At 46.9% G+C, this 23,381-nt stretch overlaps 1 protein-coding gene across 1 annotated transcript in view; it reads left to right on the top strand.

The window, feature by feature from the left end:
* Positions 369-23,381, top strand: part of MOCS1 (molybdenum cofactor synthesis 1) — a 34,371-nt gene continuing 11,358 nt past the window's right edge. The window contains 4 exon segments of the mRNA XM_001928708.6: positions 369-589; positions 7,904-8,030; positions 9,399-9,437; positions 9,440-9,565. Of these exon segments, the coding sequence (XP_001928743.3) occupies positions 467-589; positions 7,904-8,030; positions 9,399-9,437; positions 9,440-9,565 (415 nt within the window). The 5' untranslated portion in view covers positions 369-466.

Below are 23,381 nucleotides of genomic sequence, written 5' to 3'. Positions count from 1 at the left end.
CAGATCTTGTTTTTATATAAAATACCGATACTTTGTTCATCATGGATTTTTTTTTTACATTGATTCTAACTTTTTTAAATTGCATTAACAGTATTTGTCTTCATAACTACTTTTTTGGCACCACCTTAAATTTCCTTCATCTGGCCCTACAGCACGTTACGTCGTGGTATGACTGGGACAAAGTCCAGAGCTGCCAGAGAAGTCAGAGTAAGAAAAGACCCAGGATCTCTGGTTGAGTTTGAATTTGTGCTTCCCAGGCGCTAGCACAATTAGCCCACCTTGGAAAGCAGCAGAGTGAGGGGACTACAACTCCCAGGAGGCTGCGCGGCACGCCGCCCTCGTCGATTGGCTGAACGGGCCCCGCCCCCCGTCCCGCCCCTGCCGTGATGACCCGGGGCGGCGAGTCCCTGGCTAACGTGCTCGGAGCCGGCTACCGAGTGGAGTTTCCCCGTAGCCCACAGGCTTCATGGCGGCACAGCCAATGTCCCGGGTTTTGCGGCGGGTCCTGACGTCCAGCGTCCGGAGCTGCAGCTCTGGGGCTCCGGTGACGCAGCCCCGCCCGGGGGAGCGCTCCCAACCTGCCCTGGAGGTAAGCTCGCCCGCATCCACACTTTCTTGGAGAGCGGGTGGCCTGGCGACTGCACCTTTCGCCCAGAAGCACCCCGGCGCGTCCGCGGCTGCCGAAGTGGGCCGCTTCTGGAGAGACCCCTCTTCGCTTAATTAGCGCCGGGGAGAGGAGTGGAATAATGTTTTCTATTCTAGACTTCCCAGCCTCACCTGGTATTCCAACGAAGGGTGGCGGGGTGGGGGCTCTCCTCGGGGTCTGGCTTAAAAACCTCGCTGCCCACTCAGCCACGCAACCCCCTTCCAGGTCTGAGGAAGCAGGCGGGTGGGACTCTGGGTCCAGTGAAATGTTATTAGCATCCCTCTTAGACCTGCCGCACCAAAAGCTGCTTCTTTAAACATTTTCCTCCCTCTCCCCCAGAGGAAGTTGTGTGTGACCAGGTGTGTTTGTGACACCCCACTTCATAGTGTGACACTGACAAAAATGTCACCTTGCCGCCAATAGTCAGTTGTCACTTTGTGGTCACAGGGCTGTGTGACCCGTCCTTCACTGACTGTTTCATCTTCATTTCCCTTAGGAGGGTTCAGCCTCATTCTAGAGCAGAATGGAACCAGGATCTGGGCTTCGGCAGGTTTAGGGATTCCACTCTCTCTTTAGGGTTGGGAGAGCCCCCCTCAGTCCTTAAAAGCATTCCTCAGAGGGACTCAAGGCATAACAAGTTTTAAGTTTGTTTTGCCCATGTGGTCAGGGAATCAACTGGGGAGAAGCATCTCTTGATTTGTTGAAACCTTTTCTAGTTTGATCTGACTGTTCTCTTCCCACCTCCTGGCACGAGGCTTCAAGTCCTGGAGATTCATACGATGACACCCAGCTGTTGCTCAATCTGGGGCAGGGCCCTAGCATAACTTGCTTTCCCCAAATCTGACCCCCCACCCCCACCCCCAGGATTCTCTGATAAGCAGATCCCCGTTGCTGGGAGGTGAAGTTTGTCGGTATCCCTCAACTCTGAACTTCAGGGGGGAAAATGGGAAAGCGGAGATGGTTGAGATCTTTAAATAATTCCGAAGGTAAGTTTCTTCTCCCTCCTGCCTCTAATTGACTTGATTCCTTTCGTCCTGTGCTAAGTGATTTCATTCATGGTCTCCGTCCTCACAACCATGTGAAGCGAGTAGAGTTTGTATTTTTCAGCAGAGAAAGTTAACTCCCCACCTGTGAAGTGAGGGAGTGGGAGCTCAGACTCTAGCACCCGTGCTCATGCTTTTTCCCTGCTGAGAGCATGGGGGAAGCGGGTGGAGGGGCTGCTCCCGCCCTTGCCTTTACACTGCCATGGGGGGCGGGGTGTGATTAGCAGGTGAGAGTGTGGGCTCCAGCAGACTGCTTGGATTTGAATCCCAGCCCTACCACTTTCAGGTGGGTGAACTTCATGTTCCTTCACCTCTCAATGCTTCAGTCTTCTGTAAAATGGGAATAATAGTGTCTACCTCATAGGGTGATTACCCGGGTTAAAGTAGTTAATGTAGGAGTGCCCGCTGTGGCTCAACGGGATTGATGTTGTCTTGGGAGCCCAGGGACGAAGGTTCAATCTCCGGCCTGGCGCAGTGGGTTATGGTTAAGGATCCAGCGTTGCCACAACTGTGGCTCAGATCTGATCCCTGGCCCAGGAACTCCATATGTTTCACTGTTTGAAACAAAACTAGAGAGGGGTGCTTGTGCCAGAGCACTGGGCAGGGAGCCCCAGGTCCTCGCCCTCGCTCTACCTCTAGTTTGACCTGGCTCCTGGGACTGTTGCTTCCCTTCTGTGCATGTCTTTAAAACCAGAGGCATGTGTACACAGTGGGGGCGGGCACAGATGTCTTTGGGAGGATCTCAGAGGTGACACGAGTGTGGAGATGTGTACCGTCAGCTGGCAGGAGCTGGGGTGGAGGTATCTGGAACCCCTGTCCTCTCTTCCCTTCCTGCAGGGTGCCTTTCGCACACTTCACACGAGGCCCTGGAGATCAGGCTTGGGATGGGAGGTTCGTGGAGAGACTGCGAGGAAAGCCACTGGGTCTTGTCTTTGGGTGTCAGGGTGTGAGAGGTGTCGGGTGGGAGCTGGTGGTGTAGAAAGGGGGCCTTGAGCTCCATCCGGGGACAGATTGAGGAGCTTCTCTGGGTGGAAAGGGGAGGTGGCAGCCTGTGGGTATCTGGGGAGGCGGCGAGGGGAGCCAGTACCTAGGGCTCCCCCAGTCAGAAGCTCTGCAACCTTCTTCCTCTCAGGCTCTGCTGGGGCAGTGAGGGGGCTCTCAGGTCCCCAGCCTGCTGCTTTGGGGCAGGGGCTGGGGAGAGGGTGACTCTGTGCCAGGCTTCTGGCTGTTCGGGAGTCCAGAAAGGACAAATGTTGATGAGGTTTGTGTGGGAAGGGACTGCCTGGGTGAGGGGGGCGGCAGCCGGGCCTGGGTGGAACGTCACGCATAACAGAAAAGGAGACTTTTTTTTGCCTGGGGGGTAGTGGGTTGCTGCTTGACTTCCTACCTGCTCTGCTCCTCAAAATCTTTGCTTCAGTGAGTATGGCTGTCCTTGCAGGAGCCGCAGGTGTAAAGGCCTCACACTTGGGGTGGAGGTGGAGGGAGAGGGCGGTCAAGGGGCGGGCTTGGGGCTGGGCCCTTTGTCAGATCCGCTCATTTAAAAGAGATTCATTTTGGAGTTCCACAATTTTGGAGTCGCAGCAAACACAACTAGTGCCCTTGCATGAATACGTGATGAACGGATATTTGTGAGTCAGAGTTAGGTTAAGAAAATGGGAGCAGTCACTTACGGAACACCTACTATGTGCCAGGATTCTTAAAGTTTGGTAGGGTTATTGTTTGCATTTTCTGGCGGAGGAAGCGAAGGCTTAAAGAATAGTAGGTAGCAGGGCCAGGCTTGTAATTCAGGTTTACCTGCCCCCAAAGCCTATGCTCAGAACCACCACCCTGGATTAAAATGGCACTGGGTCCTGGGGTTGCTGGGCCAGTAGTTCTTACCCTGGGCTGCAGAGTAGAGCAGGGACACTGCAGATAGGCAAAGCCAGCGCCCCCGCCTTGCCCCCAGCCCCAGGCAGTTGAGTGGGAATCTTTGGGTTGGGACTGTGGCATCAGTACTTTTTAGAAGTTCTTTGGGTGATTTTAATGTGTAACAAGAGTTGAAAATGGCTGTATGAGGCTAAACTTTGTGTTTTTTAATGGTTGCACCCGTGGCACATGGCAGTTCCTGAGCCAGGGATTGGATCTGTGCTGCAGCTGCTACAACACCAGATCCTTTAACCCACTGTGCTGGGCCAAGCATCAGACCCACGCCTCTGCAGCAACTGGAGCTGCTGCAGTTGGATCCTTAACCCACTGTGCCACAGCGGGAACTCCCAGGGCTAAACCATTTTGACAGTAGAGACCAGCTTAAAAGTGAAGGGCTACTCCAGTGTAAATGGGTTTTGCATATACAATCTTTCACTCCGGATTGGGAACCTGCTTGTTTGTTCTTGACACACCAGCTGCAACAGTGGGACTCCAAATCAGGCAGGATGGCTTCCTGCCTAGGGGGATGCCCCCAGTCCAGGCTGGGGCCCCTGGGAATCTGAGCAGCTAAGAGAATTCTGCTCAATCCCTCTGACATGTGCCGGCCCCTCCTGGGCTAGAGGCATCACTGTCTAATCTGCCCAGTAATTCCTTCTGGATTCCAGGCTCCTTTGACGTGGTATTTTTTCCTCCAGGGGCTTTAAAGGAAAAGAAAAAAAATGGAAGAAGAAAGAAAGTAGGGCATGCAGTGTTGGAGGAGAGAGGAGGCAGGGGCGAGGCAAGTTAATATCCAAGTGATGGGTTTGCAGTCCTAGCAGGAGGAGAGGGCGAATGTGTGCATGCGTGTGTGTGTGTGTGTGTGTGTGTGTGTGTTTGGGAGACTGGGTCCGGTACTGGTGGTACAGAGTCTGAATGAATCAAGAAAAGGTCACTTCTGCTCTCAGAGTGAAATCTGGCCTGCCCCTCCCTCGGCCAGAACGGAGCGCCTCATTCCACCCTGGGTCACCCCATCCCACCGCTCCCTCTCTGATTTCTGCTGAGTCATACTCCTTGGTCCTCTCCCTTGCTCCCTATTCCTGGGTTTATGTTGGCTCCTCCCTTACCCAGCCACCTCCCCCAAGACGTTAAGATTGGGGTGAGGAGGAGTTCCTGTCCTGGCTCAACTATAACAAACCAAGCTAGTGTCCATGAGGATGTGGGTTCTATCCCTGGCCTTGCTCAGTGGGTTAAGGATCTGCTGTAGGTTGCGGATGCTGCTCAGATCCTGTGTTGCGGTGGCTGAGGTGTAGGCCGGCAGCTGCAGCTCTGATTCTACCCCTGGCCTGGGAACCTCCCTATGCTGCAGGCACAGCCATAAAAAGCAGAAAAAAAAAAAAAAAAAAAAAGAGTAGGGTGAGGAGGGCATCTTGGCAAGTGAGGAGGCGGGGCCTAGGGTGACTCACAAATCACTGGATTGTGGAGTTCCTGTCATGGCTCAGTGGGTTCAGAACCCGACTAGTATCCATGAGGATGTGAGTTTGATCCCTGGCCTTGTTCAGTGGATTAAGGATCCAGCACTGCTGTGAGCTGTGCTGTAGGTCACAGATGCAGCTCAGATCCCACTTTGCTGTGGTCGTGATATAGGCAGGCCAACTGTGGCTCCAGTTCAACCCCTTGCCTGGAAACGTCCATGTGCTGTGGGTGTGGCCCTAAAAAGAGACAAAAAATGACTGAATTGTGAACAGCTGTCAATCCCAGGTATCTGAGCTCCTGGACTCTGGTGGCCAATGAGGATGGGGCTCTTGATTCTGAAGCACCCCCGCCCCACCCACCCCTAAGGGTCCCCGAGGCTGAAAGGGTGCGTAGGGAGGGGCAAACACTGTTGGGGTGATGTCCGACGGCGCTTCAGAGAAATGATGGCTGCTCCCTCGTCACGGGACCGTGAGCGGGCTTTCTTGGAGGACGTGGTCCACAGATCTCGGGGTGGACAGAGTGAGGTCAGTTTTATGGACCCTGGATAATCATAAAGCACACCCTCCCTTTGCTCACACGTCCCTTCTACCTCCTGAGTCAAACAGTGGCCCTTGACCTTGACTGTGTATTCGAATCACCTGGAGAGATGAGACACCAAAGTGCCCTGAGATCTGAATGCAGTTGGTCTCCAGAGGAAGTGTTTTCTTCAGTTCCCAGATGGTTCTTACGTGCAGCCAGCGCTGAGGGGGTCACTGAAGTAAGGGTTTTTTCTTCTTGAACCTCAGGAGACCCGGAGGCCTGCCTTCTTGGGTTACGAGGTCCTGGTAATCCTGTTTACCTGCCAGCTTCTTGACCAGCCCTCTCCTAAGACAACCTTAGCCCATACCTGCATCCTCCAGCTGGGAAAGCAGATCTGGGGGGAGCTAGAGAACTTTCCCGGTGTGTCAGGCACACCTGGCCCGGAAACCAGAGGTTCTTGCCCCCAATCTGGAGCCCTAGCCATAGACCCCACAGGTAACCACCGTGGTCACGGTTTCTTTGTTCTAAAGATTCTAGAGAGGAGTTCCCGTTGTGGCGCAGTGGAAATGAATCCGACTAGGAACCATGAGGTTGCGGGTTCCATCCCTGGCCTCGCTCGGTGGGCTAAGAATCCGGCGTTGCCGTGAGGTGTGGTATAGGTTGCAGATGTGGCTTGGACCCCGAGTTGTTGTGGCTGTGGTATAGGCCAGCAACTATAGATCCGATTCAACCCCTAGCCTAGGAACTTCCATATGCTGTTGGTGTGGCCCTAAAAAGCAAATAAAGATTCTAGATATGATTTCTCCCCGAGGCTGTGTGTCATCTTGCACACGCACCTTGGACACACCCTGTGCAAAGAGGGGAGAGAATTCAGAACTTGGAAGTCCGGAGTTCCCATCATGGCTCAGCGATAATGAACCCAGCTAGGATCCAAGAGGACGCAGCTTCAATCCCTGGTGTCTCTCCTGGGTTAAGGATCCAGGGAGCTGTGTGCAGGTACTAGATGCAGCTTGGATCTTGCATTGCTGTGGCTATGTGCAGACTGGCAGCTGCAGCTCTGATTCTACCCTTAGCCTGGGAACCTCTATATGTCATGGATGTGGCCTTAAAAGGCCAAAAACTAAATAAAAGAGAAAGAACTTGGAGTCAGAAAACCTGGATTTGAATCCTGGTTCTGCCAGGGGTGTTCCTGACCCCACCCAAGCATTGGTTAGGATAATCCCTTACAGGTGTGGGGATGGAGTAGCGAACGTTCTTTGGAAACCTTAGGATGTCTTGCAAACATGACTTCTGTGGAGCAATTCTCTCGTCTGTCAGCACCCGTCAAGATCCAAGGCTGTGCCCTCAAGGGAGGGCCAAGCAGACTAGCCCAGACTTGGGAAGGGGTGAGGTTGGTAGCCTTCTTCTCTCCCCAGGATGAGTTTGGGCCTTGAGGGGAGCCCTCGGGCAGTCTCCTCCTCCTTAACCCCAAACAGTGGGTCCTCATCCTTCCAGCAATGAGTAGGTGAGGGCCAAGGACTGAAGTAGTCTGGGCAAGGGTTAGTGGGGTGTCCGTCCTGGCACCTAAGTTCTTTGTTCCTGGGGGCCTCATTCCCTCTGCGGGTCACCCCCCACCCCCCATCCCACGGTGCTGCCCTTGCCCCCAAGGCCCCCTGTAGGAGGGGAGCCCTCCCTGTGGGTATATCCTCCTGGTGGCCTGGCCCGTTGGGTCCTCCTGGGCAGTGGGGAGGCCACAGAGAGCCCCTCCCCCACAGCAAGTGACTTTTGTCTTGAGCTCGGGGTATGGAGTGGGAGGCCTGGGTTGGAGAAGCGGCTTCCATGGTCCAGGCCACCGTCCCTCTCAGTTACCTGCTGCCCCTGCCCTTTCTGGACGTGCTTGCCGCGTGGCATGGTTGCCAGGTGCCGAGGGGCGTGTGCCCTCCAGGTGCTTGTCAGGTGGCCTGGTTGCCAGGTACTGAGGGGCACGTGCCCTCCAGGTGACCCTTCCAAGAGATGCTGGAGATATTTGTTCCCGGTCGTGCTTCCTTTGAGGGAGGAGGGACGGGAGGAGGTGGAGGCTGGGTGGGGCTTAAGGCCCTTCCTTCTGTCTTGCTGTCCAGCTGGCAGAGGTCCTGCACCCCTGGGGGCTGAGTGTGGAGCCAAGGGTCAGGATAGGGGCGGGGGAGCTTCTTTTCAGGCCTGATTGCTATCTTGGGAATGAGAGAATTTCAGACCTGGGACTGTGGAGCCCACCTGGATGGAAAGGCTAGAAGTGTGTGTGTGTGGGGGGGGTCACAGATGGGGGGGGTGATGGGAGGCATCGTGCCCCCCAAGTGAGCTCCCAACCCTGCCGCTGCAGGAGCCGTCCAGGCGGAGGCAGTTCCTGCGGGAGCACGCGGCCCCCTTCTCTGCCTTCCTCACCGACGGCTTTGGCCGGCAGCACAGTTACCTGCGGATCTCCCTCACCGAGAAGTGCAACCTCAGATGTGAGTCGCCCCCCTGGGCTCCTGTCCCTGTGCTGAAGCACCTCCTGAAATCGCCCCCTGTCCTGGAGTGCCTCCTTAGTCCTCCCCCTTCCTCCCAGGTGGGGTTCAGGGCAAGGTGTGGTCAAGGGTGAGTTTTATCGCCATGGAAGCTGGGCTCTGCTTGGGTTAGATTGTAGCGCAGAATTGCCGTCGGGTGTAGGATGGAGGCTGGCCCGGGGTCTCTCGCTCCTTGAGGCTCTTCCTCCCTCCCTCCCTCCCATTTCCCTGCAGTCCCCGCAGATCAGGACAAGGCATGGAGGTGCCGGATGCTATAACCGGATGAGAAACGCAGCACCACCAGCTGTAAAGACACCCCAGTCTCATGAGACGTTGTCTGGGGCCAGGCGGGCACAGAGTCCTCACTGTGTGACCCCATGCAGAGCATTCTGGGGTGTAGCCCCTGCTGGAGGGACATCCCAAGTTTGTCCATCCATCTTTCCCTCCTTAGCACGCCCCCCTTCTACCATCCTCTCCCTGTAACTCACAATAAGAAATACATCTACTTCATGGCCCAATAATACGTGTGTGTCGTAAATGTTTAACCAAACAAAGGTTTTCTCTGTGCGGTGCTGACATTCTGATGTTCTCACCGAATCTCTTCTATCGTGAAAGACCCGTTCTGGCCCTTCACTGCCTTGACTAAACAACCCTCTCGCAGTCCTGACCGCGGGTACTGATCAAGCGGTACCTCGGGAGCCAATGGGAGGTGGGGGTGCCCCGCTCCCAGCTGGGGCTCGCCTCACTTTCCCCTCCCACCACCTCGCCCCGAACAGGTAGTACCTCAGGCTTCCCACCTAGGAAATGGGACTGATGATGACCAGAAGGAGATAGTCTGGGTGGGAGAATGCTTGCAGTCCCAGAGGAGAGCCGCTTTGACCAGGCCGAGGGGTCCCTCGCAGGCTCCCTCACCTCAGGACACACAGAGAAGGGTCATTCTCAGACCAGATGAAATGAAGGAGGCTGAATGGTGGCAGAAGGAATGGGCCCAGGGCAGGTGTCGCCTCCAGGCAGACCCACCCCGCAGCCCCTGGCTGAGGGCATCGCGTCTTGGCCAGCCCTTACCCCAAGCCAGGGGTGCTGTCAGCCTCGTTTATCATCTCGGACCCACTGAGGGGTGGCAAAGCCAGAAGGGGAAGGGGTGTTACATTTTACAGATGAGAAAGGTGAGGCCCAAAGAGAATCTGGCCTAGGTTTTGTGCCACCGCAGACTTGGCAGGGTCTCCCCTCAGGGCTGGGAGGGGGTTCAGGAGAAACCCAGTGGCCGGGTGGGGGCATCGCTGGCCTGATCACTGTCATTTCCTACCTCCCCGTCCCCTCCCTTCCCCTCAGGTCAATACTGCATGCCAGAGGAGGGGGTGCCACTGACCCCAGGGCTGACCTGCTGACCACAGAGGAGATCCTGACCCTGGCCCGGCTCTTCGTGAAAGAAGGTGTAGACAAGATCCGGCTCACGGGCGGAGAGCCGCTCATCCGGCCGGATGTGGTGGACATCGTGGGTGAGTTTTCCACCACCTCCCCCAGCTCCTGCCTCATCCAGCTGGACTCCAGTGTTAATATCAGAAGCTAGTGTTCGTGTAGGGTGTTACGCTCACTTAGTCCCACCACCCTCTGAGACAGGTGCCACTATTACTCTCCTTTTGTTAAAAAGAAAGAAGGCACAGAGGAGTTCAGTAACCCGGCCAAGGTCACAAAGCTAGTCAGTGCCAGAGCCCAGTGGCTTGACGTCAGATTTAGACTGAAGTCCTCTCCAGGGCCTGGAGGCCTGTGTGATCTGGCCCCCGTCAACCTCAAAGACCTCTCCCCTGCTGCCTCCCTCCCTCCCTCCTCCCCTTCATTCACGCCACCGCCGGGCCTTTGCACATGCTGTTCCCTTTGCAGGGAGCACAGGGCTCCCTGTTGGCCTCATTTAGGGCTCTGCTCCAATGGCCTCTTTTTGAGGAGGCTTCCTTGACCACTCTGCCTCCCAAGAGCTGGCACCCTACAGCCCACGGGCCAAAACTGGGCCACCACCTGTTTGTGGCCTGCAAGCTAAGGATAGTTTTTATATTTCTAATATATATATACCTAATATATTTCTAATATTTTTGGGGGAAAAATCACAGTAACATTTGTGGCACATGAAAATGATAGGAAATTTTAAATTCGCTGTCCCTTGATAAAGTTGTATTGGAACACAGCCACACCTACTCATTTCATATCCAGCAAAAACATTTACTCTGCCCACCCCCCTTATGGTGACACTTGTGGCATGCAGACGTTCCCAGGCAAGGGATCTAACCTTCGCCATAGCTGTGATAAAGCTGGATCCTTAAACCACTGAGCCACCAGGGAATTCCTCTTCAGCCTTTTCAAAGCAAAAGTATGGCGACCCTCCTCCCCCCCATCACGCAGTTTGGGTTGTATTTTTTTTCATTGTCCTCACTGACTAGCCTGAGAGCTCCCAGGTTGCTGGGCAGGTTTTGTTCACAGCCATCTTGAGCACCTAGGAAAGCACCTGGCACACAGTTGGTGCCCACTGGTGTTTGCTGTACAAATGAAGATGGAAGTACGATGTCGGACGTATGACAGACCCGCGTGTAAATCTCAGCTGCGCCTCATGCAGCAGTATACCTTTGGGCAACTTTTAAAGTCCATCCTAAGCCTTTAGACAGAGATAGTACCTACCTTATAGGGTGGACCTGGGCAGGAAATAGGAGGGAAATGTCTAGCATGTGGCGAGTGCTGTGCCTGGGGTGGCCTTTGCCATATGTTGGTTCTAAGCCCTGAGATCAGGCAGAGAGAGATCATGAGCATGTAAGTTTAGAAGATGAAATCAGAGGAAAATAAGGTTCTATGGGGTTTTTGTTGTTGTTGTTGTTGTTGTTTTTTGGTGTTTTGTTTTTAGTTTTTTGTTTTTTTAGGGCTGCACCTGCAGCATATGGAAGTTCCCAGACTAGGGGTTGAATCAGAGCTACAGCTGCCAACCTATGCCACAGCCACAGCAATGCAGGATCTGAGCCACATCTGCAGCCTACACCACAGCTTACAGAAACTTTGGATCCTTAACCCACTGAGCAAGGCCAGGGATCAAACTCACATTCTCATGGACAGTAGTCGGGTTCATAACCCGTTGAGCCACAGTGGGAACTCCCGGGTCCATGTTCATGATTGTTGAGCAACCACCCCCACCCCCCTGCCCCAAGCCCTCATCTCTCTGCCTCATTTGCTGGTTCAGGAAGTTCTCTGGAGTGTTTTCTTATGTGTTGGTGTCAAAGGGGAGTGAGCCGCAGGCCCTGCTGTTGAGGCTCCTCAGCCTGTTGGCATAAGCAGCCCCTGGAACCAGCCATCTGTTGAGGAGCCCAGGTGCTGTGAGAGCTCTTTCCTCCTTCCTCCCTGTGACCAGTTCCTGCCAACCCCCACTGGTCACTTGGCCCGGAACCCTGCCCTCATTCCTGGGCTGGACAAGCTGGCCCCAGGAGAGCTGAGGCCTTGTTCCAGGCAGCTGCTCGGAGCCCGAAGGGCAGACTGGGTTCCAGGAAGGGCTGGATGCAGCTGGCTGTCCTGGGTCAGGCCACTTCATCTGCCCTCTGTCCGGGCCTGTGGGAGAGCGGAGGAGGCAGGGACCACGGCTGGCCAGAGAGGGGTGGTTAAGCTCAGGCTGAAGGATGCAGAGCTCTCCACGGAAGCCTGGGAGCTAGGAAAGGTGGCTGTTCCATCCCTCCCCCAGCCCTTGGAGACATATGGCAGCTGCTGTGCCTTGGATTCCTGCCATGCTGTGCCTCCTTAGACTTTGACATCTGAGAACAGTGCAGGCATCTGTGAGCCCCTCCACCAGCCCCAGACTCCTCCATCCTGGCTTGCGTGAAAACAAGTTCTTCCCTTCTCTTTGGCTGAGATGGGTTTAAGGCAGTGCTGCCCAACAGAACTTTCTGGGGTGATGCGAATGTTCTCTGTGTTGTCTCTTACGTAGCCTTGGGCTTCACATGCGGCTAGCGTGACCAGGAACTGACTTTGTAACTTTATTACATTGTCGTTGATTTAAGCAGCCACGTGCGCTTACCAGCTGCCATGTTGGATGGTGAAGCTCGGGGATTTTCCAGAAGATCATACAGAAAAAGGGAAACTGTAGGCACCTCCCTTTATTGCGTTTCCTTTTCCTGTACTTCATAGACAGTGCATTTTTCACGAATTCAAGGTTTGTGGCAGCCTTGCTTCGAGCGAGTCTGTTGGGGCCACTTTTTCCAACAGCGTTTGCTCACTTTGTTATCTCTCTCTCATCTTTTGGTAATTCTCGAAATATTTCCAATTCTTTCATTCTAATTATTTTTGTTTTGGCGATCTGTAATCAGTGATCTTTGCTGTTACTTCTGCAACGTGCCTGGGGCCTCATGATAGGTATTTTTAGCAATAAAGTCTGTAAATTAAGGTACGTACACATGTATTTAGACTAAGGCTAGTGCACGCTTCATAGACTCTGTATAGTGTAAACATACCTTTTATCCGCACTGGGGAACCAAAAAATTCCTTCAACTTGAATTGTTGGGATCCTCGCTTTATTACAGAGCTCTGGAAACAAACCCACCGTTTCCCTGAGGTGTATTCCTGTAAACACACAAGTGCCACGATCGTGTTGGCGGTGTTTGCGCAGGATTTGCTTGGGATTCTCACTTTACCACTGACTTGTCACTGTCAGATGACAGCTTAGTCTGAGAATCACTGAGGCCAGCCTTTTCCTTTTTTGTTGTTTTGTACTCGGTTCCTCTCTTCCTTTCTTCCAATGTGTTGAAGAAATGAAGAAATATGGAGCATCTTGATCCCACAGCCGAAAGCCCGTAAGAGACCTAAGGCAGTGGGGAGCCGGTAAAGTTTTTTGAAGTGGGGTGGTTTATTGGGTTTAATTTTTGATGGACTCAAGTTACATAGAATGAGATGAAATCGTAATCCTGGGTTCAGGAAATAATCTCATTATGGATCCGTACATGGCCTTTTTTACTTTATTCATACAAATTTGTTTCTGTATTTGTTTGTTTTCCGGCCACACCTGAGGCATGTGAAGGTTCCTAGGCCAGGGGTCGAATGGGCTGCCGCCGCAGCCTTGGCCACAGCTGTGGCAAAGCTGGATCCTTCACCCGCTCAACTGGGGCAGGTGTTGAACCCACACCACTGCAGAGACAATACCAGATCCTTAACCCACAGCTCCACAGCAGGAACACCTGTTTTAATGCTATTTTGAATTCCTGTGGAAACTCACTACCTCATCAATTTGGGGGAAGAATCAGAACCCTGGCAAGAACCTTTAACCACCTCTCTGGACTTACCTACCCTGCACTTCCCCCTCCTAAGGAAACAATCCTAAACGTGTTTGTCATTCTCTTGTTTTTTGTTTTTTTTTTTTCTTTTTTTAATGAGATAGAGTTTTCGAACTTCCTAATTATCATGCCCCGGGTGCGCCATCTTTTAGGAATTATTCTTGACGCAGCTGAAATTCACGTACGTCATCCTGAACGGTGCTTCATTCCATTTCTCTGCCATCACCTCTTCCATTGTGTGACTGTACCACCCTTCCTCCCGGTGGTGAGCATTTGGGTTGTTTGCCGTTTCCTGATCCTGTAAACAGTGCTGCGTTCTCGTTCACGTGTCTTGGTGTTTCTCTTGGAGTGGAATTGCTGGGTTATGAAATGTGTAAATGTTTAACAATTTGAAAACAATTCGGTGTTGTCTTAAAATGGTTGTGCTACTTTATACTCTCACCAGCACTTCCTAAAGATCCTTGATCCTCCCCAACAGTCAGTATTATTCTGGACTTTTGCCAGTGGACTGGGCATAAAATGCAATTTTATTGTGGTCTTGATTTGTACTTCCTTGTTTAGAATGAGGTCAGGTCAGGCATCTTGTCACATGTCTATTATCCATGTATATTTATTGTTCTGTTTAATACCAGATCATTTACCTGTTTTTCTCTTTGCTTATTTATCCTCTCATACTGGTTTAGTCAGAGTTCTTGCTGTGCGTCACAAATGTCTTCTCCCAATTTGAAGAAAACAAGCCACCCTGTGTAATAATCTTTTGATCGACAGCAGTTTTTAAATTTATTCGTTCTGTATTTTCTGGTCAGTGCTTTTTGGACATATTAACGAAGTACCTCCCCCAAGGTCAGAACACCTTGCCTGTGTTTCTACTAACAAATTTAAAGTTTCGGTTTTTTGCATTTTAAGTCCTTAGTTAATCTGTAGCTAATCTCAGGGAATCTCATTTCATTTTTTTTTTCCATGTGGATAGTCATTTTTTTCTAGTTCCTTTTACTGAATAGTTTCCTCTTCCCCCATAAATTACCATGTGTGCCTTAGTCCATTTGGAGTTCTGTTTAGTTTGACCGTCTCTGTGCTGGTATCACACAGTCTTAATCTCTGAGGCTTCATAATAAGTCAGTTATGTGGTAAGACAAGTCTTTTTTCTTCTTCATTCTTAGCTATAGTATTTTAGCTATACGATGCTTTGTCCATAGCAATTTAGAATCAGCCTGCCAAGTTCGTTGGAAAATTTTGTTGGGATATGTTTTCCCAACAAAATTTTAAATTGTGTTAAAAATACACATCACATAAAACTCTCTGTCTTAACGTGTGAACTGTGCAGCTCGGTGCTTTTGAGTATGTTCACTCTGTCAGGCAGCCATCACCACCGGCCGTCTCCATTCTCTTATGGGTCTGAAACTCTTCACCTGTTACGCTTCTCTTCCTCAGCCCCTGGCTATCTTTATGATTTTGGCTACTCTTTAAGAACCTCAGGTAAGGGGGGTCATGCAGTATTTATCTTTTGTGATTGGCTTATTTCACTTTGCATAATGTCCTCAAGGTTCATTTATATTGTATCACATTGAAGAATTTCCTTTCTTTTTAATGGCTGAATTCTGTTTCTATTCTATGAATACGCTACGTTTTGGTAATTCATTCGTTGGTCAGCCCGGGTTGCTTCTGTGTTTTAGCTGTCGTGAGCAATGCTGCTATGACCATGGGTGTACCAATACCTCTTTGAGACCCTGCTGTCAGTTATTTTGGCTACAGACCCAGAAGCAGAATTGCTGGGTCCTATGGTAATTTTGCTTTTAATTTTTGGGGGAACTTGAATAGTGTTTTCCACAGAGGCTGTACCATTTTTACATTCTTACCAACAGTGCACAAGTGTTCCAGTTTCTCCACATTCTCACCAGCACTTGTTCTCTGTTTCTTTTTTTGTTTTGTTTTTAGTAGTAGTCATCCTCTTAAGGGTGAAGTAGCATCGCCTTATAATTTTGATTGGCGTTTCCCTAGTGATTAGTGATGTTGAGCATCTTTTCATGTGCTTATTGGTCATTCAATATAATATGTCTTCTTTGGGAAAATGTCTATTCAAGTCCTTTGCCCATTTTTGAATTGGGTTGTTTTTATCACTGTTGAATTTTAGGAGTTCTCTTTTATTCTGGATATTAATCCCTTAACAGATGTATGTTTTTCAGATATTTCCCCTGTTCTGTGAATTGCCTTTTTAGTATCTTAATGTATAATTTTAAACATTTTTCATGAAGTCCAGTTTGACTGCTTTGTCTTGCTGTTGCCTGTGCCTTTGGTTTTGTTGGATTTAGAATGATTTCTTGGATATGTCATGAAGCTTTTGTCCTATGATTTCTTCCAAGAGTTTTGTTTTAGCACTTAGATTTAGGTCCTTGTTCCATTTTTAGTTAATTTTTGTATATGGTATTAGGAAGAGATCCAACTTCATTCTTTTTTATGTGGATATCCAGTTTCCCCAGCACCATTTGTTGAAGGCTGTCCATTGCCCATTGCATGGTCGTAGCACCCTTGTCAAAAATCATTTGACTTTATGTGGGAGGATTTATTTCTGGGCTCTCTGTTCTGTCCCATTGGTTTTTGTGTCTATCTTTGTGCACATATTGCACATTTTGATTATTGTAACTTTGGTAATAAATTTTGAAATCAGAAAATGTGAGTCCTCCAGTTTATTTTATGCTTTTTCAAGATTGTTTTTGCTATTTGAAGTCTCTTGAGATTCCATGTGAATTTAAGGATGGGTTTTTCTGTTTCTACAAAAAAAGATCATTGGGATTTTGTTAGGGATTGCATTGAATCTGTAGATTATTTGGGGTAATATTAACATTTTAATAATACTAAATGAACATGGGGTGTTTGCATTTATGTCTTTTAAAATTTCTTTCAGCAATGTGTTGTAGTTTTCATTATACAAGTCTTTCACCTCTTTGGTTAAGTTAAATCCTAAGTATTTTGTTCTTTTTTTTCAGTATTTTATTCTTTTTGATGCGCTTGTCAATGGAATTGCTTTTGTAATCCCCTTTATAGATCATTGGGATTTTAATTGTGTTAAATCTGTGTATTACATTGGCATTTTGTTGTTGTTGTTGTTCATACCTCCTCCTTCTTGCAGCTGTCTCCCTCCTTCGCCCTGTTCTCTGCTCTAGGTAGCTGACCCCTAGGGACTACATCACCCAGAGTCCCTTACTTATTGGGTTCCTAATGAGTTTGACCAGTAAGGTAAGGTTATTATTACTGTTTTAACTGCATCATGCTCTGTTTCTACACTGGGTTGTGACAGTAGGTGAATTTCCTCCAAAGCTAAACCTCCCACAGGGCAGCCTCTCTTCCATGGTGACTTAATTGGACTCCTGCCTTAATTTCCTTTCCCCATGTCCTTTTGGCCCTAGGCACCTATGGATATCCAGCATTGCTTGACTGGTGCTGTACTACTTGTTTCTGAGGCTATTAATTCTGTCCATGCTTTTGTGAGTAGTCCTTTCATTAAAGTCTTTATTTTAGCCATCTGAGATGAATTCTGTTTTACGCTAGGATCCCGACAGATACAGCATCATTTTAAAAATTATATTTTCTGGAGTTCCCATTGTGGCTCAGTGGAAACAAATCTGACTACTATCCATGAGGATGCAGGTTCGATCTCTGGCCTCGCTCAGTGGGTTAAGGATCTTCTGTTGTCATGAGCTGTGGTGTAGATAACAGATACAGCTAGGATCTGGTGTTGGTGTTGCTGTGGCATAGGCCAGTGGCTACAGCTTAGATTTGATCCCTAGCTTGGGAACCTCCATATGCCATGGGTGTGGCCCAAAAAAAGAACAAATAAAAAAAAATAGTAAAAATTATATTTTCTAATATTGTTGTTGATCTTATATTCTTACAACTCTCCTATTAATGTTGTAATATGACTGTTTAGATTCTTTGGAGTTCTCTCCACCAGCAACCACATCATCTGCAACTAAAGATAATTTTCCCCCTATCTTTATGCCTTTAATTTCTCTTTCTTGTCCTATTGTAATATCTAGGGTCTCAAGTACAGTGTTGAATAGTAGTAGTAATAGGATAATACTCCTAATGTTCTCTCATTTAGAATGATGTTTCTCATAAGGTTTTTTTTTTCCACTAATAACTTTTATTAGGTAATGAATTTCCCTTCCTAGTTTACTGCTTTTTAAAAAAGTGTATACTTTCTTAATGTATGTTAGGATGATCTGTGATTTTATTTCTTTGCTCTATTACTCTGAATGCCATTTATAGCTTTTCTGATATTGTACCTAAAATACAGCCTAGTCATGGTCTACTATGTTTTTATCGCCTATTAGGTTCAGTTTGTTAATATTTTGTTTAAGTTTTTGCGTTTATATCCATGAATGAAATGAGTGTGTAATTTTTTTAAAATGTTCATGCCTGCTTTAACTTTTTTTGGTATTAACTTTCAGAGAATGAGATAGATGTTGTATGAGTCTGATCAGGCTGCTATAACAAAATACCACAGATTGAGCAGCTTATAAGCTGCACGTGATTTCTCACAGTGCTGAAGGCTGGAAGTCCAAGGTCAAGGTGCCAGCATGACCAGCTATCTTTTGGCCCCAGACTTCTCATTGTATCTTCACATGGCAGAAGGAGCTAGGGAGCTCTGTAGGATCTCTTTTATAGGAACACTAACCCCTCTACCCTTATGACCTAATCACCTCCTAAAACCTCCACCTTCTAACACATCACATTAGGCATTAGGATTCAACAAATAAATAGGGGCGGCACATTCAGATTATAGCAGATAATATTCCTTTTATTCTTTTATCTGCAAGAATTTGGGTTTTTTTTTTCTTGTTTGTTTTGTTTTGTTGTCTTTTGTCCCTTTAGGGCTGCACCAGCAGCATGTGGAGGTTCCCAGGCTAGGGGTCTAATCGGAGCTGTAGCTGCCGGCCTATGCCAGAGCCACAGCAACACCAGATCTGAGCTGCATCTGCAATCTACACCACAGCTCATGGCGACGCCAGATCCTTACCCCACTGAGTGAAGCCAGGGATCAAACCTGCAACCTATGGTCCCTAGTCAGATTTGTTTCCATTGCACCATGACAGGAACTCCGTATCTGCAAGAATTTGTATTAATCACCCTAACTAACTAACTAGATGTAGATAGAGCTTACTTGTGAAATTGCCTGTGCCTGGGTATTTTTAATTGCTGCTTCAAGTTATTTAATAGTTACTGCACTATTCACATTACTTCTTTTGAAGTCAGTTTTGATAAATGTTTAAGAAATTCATCGTTATTTCAAATTTATTGTATGAAATTGTTGGAAATATTTTTATCTCAGTTTTACTTGCCATTTTGCCCTTTTTATTCTTAATAGTGGTTTATTTGTGCCTCTTTTTGTTGTCTCACAAGAGTTTTGTCTATTGTGCTAGTCTTTAACAAACCAACTTTTGAATTTGTTAAACCTCTTCTTGTATGTTTGTATTCTTTTCCATCATTTCTGTTTCTGTCCTGGAATAGCCTATTGTTTTCATAACATTTCATTCTAAGTATTAATTTTTATTCTGATTTTTTTCTTTGATCTATGAGATATGGTGTTTTTAATTTCCAACTATGTAGTGTTTTTGGTTTCCAACTATGTAGGGTTTTTAATTTCTAACTATGAGGACTTTAATTTATGTCTTTTATTAAATTATAAATTATATGATGGTCAGAGAATCTTATCTGTATGAAACTATCCTTTCAAATTTATTGAGGGTTGTTTTATGACCTAGTCTATTGGTAGTTTTTATAAATGTATTTATGTTCTTCAGAAGAGTGCTTATTCTTTAATTATTGAATGTAGAAGTCAATATTTGTTCAGTGGATCCAGCTGGTTAATTGTATTGTCCAAATCTGGTTATGTCAATCTTTGCTGGCTTTCTGTCTGCTTGGCCTGCAAATGATAAATAAGTGGGTGGATTTGTTAGTTTCTCCCAGGGGTCTTATTGCTTTTTAGTTTATCTCTAGTTGAGGCGATTTCATTAGGTTCATATGTGATTAGAATTGTTATGTCTTCTTCATAAATTGGATCTTTTATCATCCCTATGTAGTAGGTCTCTCTTGGAAAAGATCTTTTGGTCTTAAGGTCTGTGTATTTTTATCTTACTAAAGCTGGATTAGCTTGCTTTTAGCGTTAGTAGGAGTGTTTTACCTATTTTCATCTATCATTTTCAACTTTTTTGTGTTCTTATACTTTAAATGTATCTCTTACAATAGCACATAGATGTTACTTTGATCAAATTTGACAACCTGACTTTTAACTGGCAGGTTTATTCTAGTTTCCTTTATCATAATTATTGAAATAGTTGGACTTGTTTCCACAATTTTTAAAATCTGTCATACTTATTCTGTGTTCCTTTTTCCTTTTTAGTTTTAAATAATGACCCTCTGCCTTTTTCTCTCCAACGAGGCAAAAACTTTAGCAACTCTTAAGCCCTTGATTTTTTTCAACCTTCCCCATGCTTATCATTGGTATTTTCTAGAATTTTACTTCCCGGTTGTTATGAATCGTCTGCCGCTCTGTATCTCTTGTAAGCACACGCTCTGCCTTTTAATACAGCAACAATCTGTACCAAGATAGTTGATTGTCGGTAATTCCCATAATTCTTGGTGTGCTTCCTGATTTTTTTTCTCATTTATTTCCTCTAAAAGCTTTTCAGTGTGGGTCTAATAAAGACTCTAATTTTGATGGTGAATCTAATTAAATCTGGCACCCCAAGTAGTTTTTATAATGTTTTAAAGTATTAAAGTAGTAGGTTTATAATATTATTTGCATGTAGAATGATGTGTTCAAGGTTCATTCATTCATTATGTGTGAAGAATTTCAGGACATTGTCTCAGTGTGGCTGTTGGGAAACGTTTACTGTCAGTCTGGTTCTGGCTTTTGGCGATAGACTCTTCTTCTCTGGAAATTATAGTAAAGTATTTTCTTTGTATCTGATTTTCTTTTTCTTTTTTCTTTTTTTTTTGTCTTTTGTCTTTCTAGGGCCACACCCGTGACACATGGAGGTTCCCAGGCTAGGGGTCGAATCGGAGCTGTAGCCACCGGTCTACACCACAGCAACGCAGGATCCAAGCCACGTCTGCGACCTACACCACAGCTCACGGCAGCACCGGATCCTTAACCTACTGAGTGAGGCCAGGGATTGAACTGCAACCTCATGGTTCCTAAGTCGGATTTGTTTCCGCTGTGCCACGATGGGAACTCCAGTATCTGATGTTCTTAAATTTTACTATAAGATTTCTGTCCTGTTGGAAGTCAGTGAAATTGTCCCTTCAGTACTAAGCCATTTTTGTACCTTTGGGGGAAATTTTCTCCATTATTTCTTCAGATACTTCCTTCTCTCCAGTTTAATTTTCTCCTGGGACCTCTGGTATCTGGATGTTGCCCCTTCTACTTAGAGCCGCCACAATTCTTAAATTATATTTTGGTTTCTTATTCTCCTCATTTGCCTGGGAGAGCCCTTTTTTACTCTTATCTCCCAACTCATCAATTTCTCCTTTCTGCATTGACATGACCATTCATCTTATTTCTTGTTCTTCATTTCACGATAGTATTTTAAACAACTACTACTTCCTGATGTTCTTTTTTTTTTTTTTTTTTGGCAATGAAAACTTTTGTCTCATGTTGTTGATATCTTTGTTTTTCTTTTGCTGTATTTATCTTACATTCTTGGCCTGTTTGATCATTTTTCTTCAATTGGTATATAGAGAGGGTTGGTTTGGGTTTGTTTTGTTTTGTTTGGGTGGGAGGAGCACAGGTTGCACTTCTCAAGGGTCTTCTTAGCTTAGCCAGTAAATTTGTTGCCCTGAGGATATTAATACAGAGTACTGTAGGGCACTGCTTAATGGAAAAAGGTTTAAGGCCAGATCTTTGTCTTTGATAGTCTTGGTGAGCTACTCACTCGTGTTTGTAGTCTCCCCACCGGTGACCAGCCTTGCCCTGTAGGGCTGCTCAGGTTGTGTACTGCACAAATCCAAGAGATACTCTTGATTTGGAGTACGATGAGGAGGGGACCTCCTGGAAGGATGTCACGTGGTGGTCCAGCGGGCCTTTACCTTCACACCTTCAGAGAGAAGCAGATTCGGAAGAAGGTATTTATCCTCCATTTTTATCCACCAGTCCTGGGGCTTTGGAGGGGGAGATGGGAGGGATGGATGCCTGAGGCTGGATGGACCGTACCTGTTGCCTTCAGCTCCCAGCAGGGCTTCAGCAGATTCCCAGAGCTGACCTCCAGTGGGGTCCTGGGCTCATTTTCTGGAGCTCTTATCATCAAATTCTTCAGTAAGGGGACTAGCGATGATTGTTCTGAGGCATCAGTGGATGAGGACAAGAAGTGGGTTTGAACCGCCTTGCTTTCCTTGAACTGTCTCCATTCTCTGCCTGTCCCCTTCAACCCCAGGCTACAAACCCCTCCCCTAGCCCAGCTCAGAAGGACTATCCATCTTTCTAGGAGTTGCTCAAGATTTTCTTAAGTTCCTGGATTCCGTGTTTCTCCAGGGTTGATTTGGTGGAGGGAGCCAACAGCTACTATTAATTAATTTTCCATATTGGCAGGGCCCAGGGTGAAGTTCTTTAATTTTCTTTTTTTCTTTTTAAGTCCACACCTGTGGCATATGGAAGTTCCCACGCTAGGGGTTGAATCAGGGCTACAGCTGCCAGCCTACCCCACAGCCACAGCAGTGTGGGATCTGTGACCTACACAGCAGCTCACCGCAGCGCCAGATCCTTAACCCACTGAGTGAGGCCAGGGATCGAACCTGCATCCTCCCTGACACTATGTCAGGTTCTTTACCTGCTGAGCTACAACGGGAACTCCCTTTTTGTTTGTAAAGCCACAGCTTTTATTTTCGTTTTCCTATTACAAAAGTAGCACATGTTTATTTCAGATAAGCAAAAATAGTATCACTACTGCCTGCTTGTAATTGCTGTCAGCCTCTTGTTTTGGTGAACTTCCTTTTTCTTTGCATCTAGATTTTAACTCCTATTTTTAACCTGCCCTCTGGATTTAATGTAACGTGTATTTCCTGACATCCTAAGGTATTCTTTTACAGAGCCATTTTTAGTTGCATAATACTCCACTATCTAGACAAAGCATAATTTAGCCACTTTTCTTTTGTTGGCCATCTGCATGTTTTCCTATGTTCCTTAATCATGTATCGCCATCTGATAAATAGCCTTGTAGGTAAATACTGTTCACACCTATGATTGTTATTGGGTTTGGTTTTCTTTTTTGGGTTTTGTTTTGGTTTCTTGGTTTTATTTAGATTCCACATATAAGTGAGATTATATAGTATTTGTCTTTCTCTGTCTGACTTATTTAATTTAGCATAATGCCTTTAAGGGTACCCACGTTGCTGCAGATGGTGAGATTTCCTTCTTTTATGGCTGAATAATATTCCATTGTGTGTGTGCTTGTGTGTACCACACTTGCTTTATTCATCCATTAATAGATGAGTCTTGGTTATTATAATTATGCTACAGTGACTTGAGGGGGGTGATACATCTTTTTGAGTTAATGTTTTCACTTTTGGGGATAAATACCCAGAAATGGAATTGCCGATCATGTTTAGTTCCATTTGTTTTTTTTTTTTAAGGAATCTCTGTGCTGTTTTCCATAGTGGCTGCTCCAGTTTACATTCCCCCCAACAATGTGCAAGAGTTCCCTTTTCTCCACATTCTTGCCAAAACTTGTTATTTCTTGTTTTTTTGATCATAGCCATTTTAACCAATGTGAAGTGATCTCATTGTGATTGAAACTTACATTTTAACCATGTCAATTCTACTAATCCATGAACAGAGAATATTTTTCCATGTATTCGCCTCATCTTCAGTTTTTTATCAGAGTGTTAGAGTTTTCAGTGCACAAATCTTTTCACCTCCTTGGGTGAATTGAGTCCTAGGTATTTTATTCTTGTTGATGCAATTGTAAATGGAATTATTTTCTTATTTTCTCTTTCTAATAATTTGTTATTAGTGTATGGAAACATGATA

Source organism: Sus scrofa, chromosome 7 (assembly GCF_000003025.6).
Source record: "Sus scrofa isolate TJ Tabasco breed Duroc chromosome 7, Sscrofa11.1, whole genome shotgun sequence".
Taxonomy (NCBI): domain Eukaryota; kingdom Metazoa; phylum Chordata; class Mammalia; order Artiodactyla; family Suidae; genus Sus; species Sus scrofa.
This window is presented reverse-complemented; position numbering and strand designations above follow the sequence as displayed.